The sequence below is a fragment of the Arabidopsis lyrata genome, assembly GCF_000004255.2.
Source record: "Arabidopsis lyrata subsp. lyrata unplaced genomic scaffold ARALYscaffold_1105, whole genome shotgun sequence".
NCBI classification, from domain to species: domain Eukaryota; kingdom Viridiplantae; phylum Streptophyta; class Magnoliopsida; order Brassicales; family Brassicaceae; genus Arabidopsis; species Arabidopsis lyrata.
This window is the reverse complement of record NW_003301870.1, coordinates 1-1194: the sequence shown is the minus strand read 5'-3', so window position 1 is coordinate 1194 and position 1194 is coordinate 1. Positions and strand designations below refer to the sequence as shown.

The 1194-nt window shown below is 37.0% G+C and overlaps 1 protein-coding gene across 1 annotated transcript; it reads left to right on the top strand.

The window, feature by feature from the left end:
- The first annotated feature begins 61 nt into the window (after positions 1–61).
- On the top strand, positions 62–1172 carry LOC9298228 (signal recognition particle 54 kDa protein 3). Its single transcript, XM_021017088.1, has 5 exons — positions 62–218; positions 338–438; positions 528–610; positions 702–794; positions 885–1172. The coding sequence occupies exons 1-4, from the start codon at positions 94–96 to the stop codon at positions 771–773; spliced, it is 381 nt and encodes a 126-aa protein (XP_020872747.1). The 5' UTR covers positions 62–93; the 3' UTR covers positions 774–794; positions 885–1172.
- The last annotated feature ends 22 nt before the right edge of the window (positions 1173–1194 follow it).

Sequence of the window (1194 nt, the reverse complement as noted above, 5' to 3'; positions counted from 1 at the left end):
TTTTTTATTATCTTGTTGTTGATCATGGTAACCAGCTAACGTAGGCTTTTTTTTTGGTCTTTCTTACAGAATCCAGCTCGTGTTGTATATGTCATGGATAGCAGTATTGGTCAAGCTGCATTTGATCAAGCTCAAGCATTCAAGCAATGTTTCCCTCGTGGAGTTGCCATTATTACTAATATACACGGCAACGCTAAAGCCTGTGGTGCTATCAGCGCGTAAGCATTATTACAAGTTTTCTTCTTTTCATTTTCTATAACATCATCTTGTGATCTCTTCTTCAAGTGCCTGGTCTATTCATGCAAATGATGTTTTTTTTCTTCTTCATGTTGTCAAGTGTTGCAGCAGCAAAGTGTCCCATGATATTAGCTGAAACGGGAGAGAAGAGAGAGGATTTTGAAGCATTTGAAGCTGAAGCTTTTGTCAGGAGTCTCTTGAGTAAGCAAATTCCTTCATGTCTTATCCTTCTCTGCTTTGGTTTCTCATTGATGAGTATGGACACTCATGATTGGTCCACTTTTGTGCAGAAAATCCATGGGATAAGCCCTATGAATATACTTTGAGACTAATGTATCATTGTTATAGGCGAGAATTAGGATTGGAGAAAAATGTATAGTTTCATCTCTCAATAAACTCTTGTTTAGTTATTATAGGGAATACAAGACATTGTAACTCGTAAGTTTCTTCCAAATTCTCTGTAGTTGCTTTCCCACCTTGGTCCTTCTAGGTGTTCGAAGCTAAACCAGAGAAGTATAGGCGGTGCACGACAATAATGGAGTCCATGACAGATGAAGGTAATACTAATAATTATGACATGGTTATGGTTTATGGATCAAAACTTGTTTTTTTACTCGATTGAATAATATTCTTGGTCAATTTGGCAGAGCTTGATAACCCAAACGTAACGCAAATGAGCGAGGAACGGATGATGGAGATAGCTGAAGCATCAAAAGTAGATGTGAAACAAGTTGTGCAAATGATGATAACGTTCAAGATCAAGGCCAAGGGGGTTATGGAGCTTGAGGAGAGGAGTCGCAATGAATCTGATAGACCGCCCAAATTAAATTGCGCTTTTCCAACGTCTGAGCTTACAAATTATGCATAATATGCTTTTTGATTATTTGTTTGGATTCGTTACTAAGTATTTATATCAGATACGTATGTGTAAAAAACAAATAAATTTGTATAACTATA

Excerpts from the sequence above, each read along its gene's own strand:
- LOC9298228 (XM_021017088.1), top strand. The coding sequence starts at position 94 with ATGGATAGCAGTATTGGTCAAGCTGCATTTGATCAAGCTCAAGCATTC. Across the intron at positions 439-527 it reads TTTTGTCAGGAGTCTCTTGA|AAAATCCATGGGATAAGCCC; the intron begins GTAAGCAAATTC and ends ACTTTTGTGCAG. Across the intron at positions 611-701 it reads AATTAGGATTGGAGAAAAAT|TTGCTTTCCCACCTTGGTCC; the intron begins GTATAGTTTCAT and ends AATTCTCTGTAG.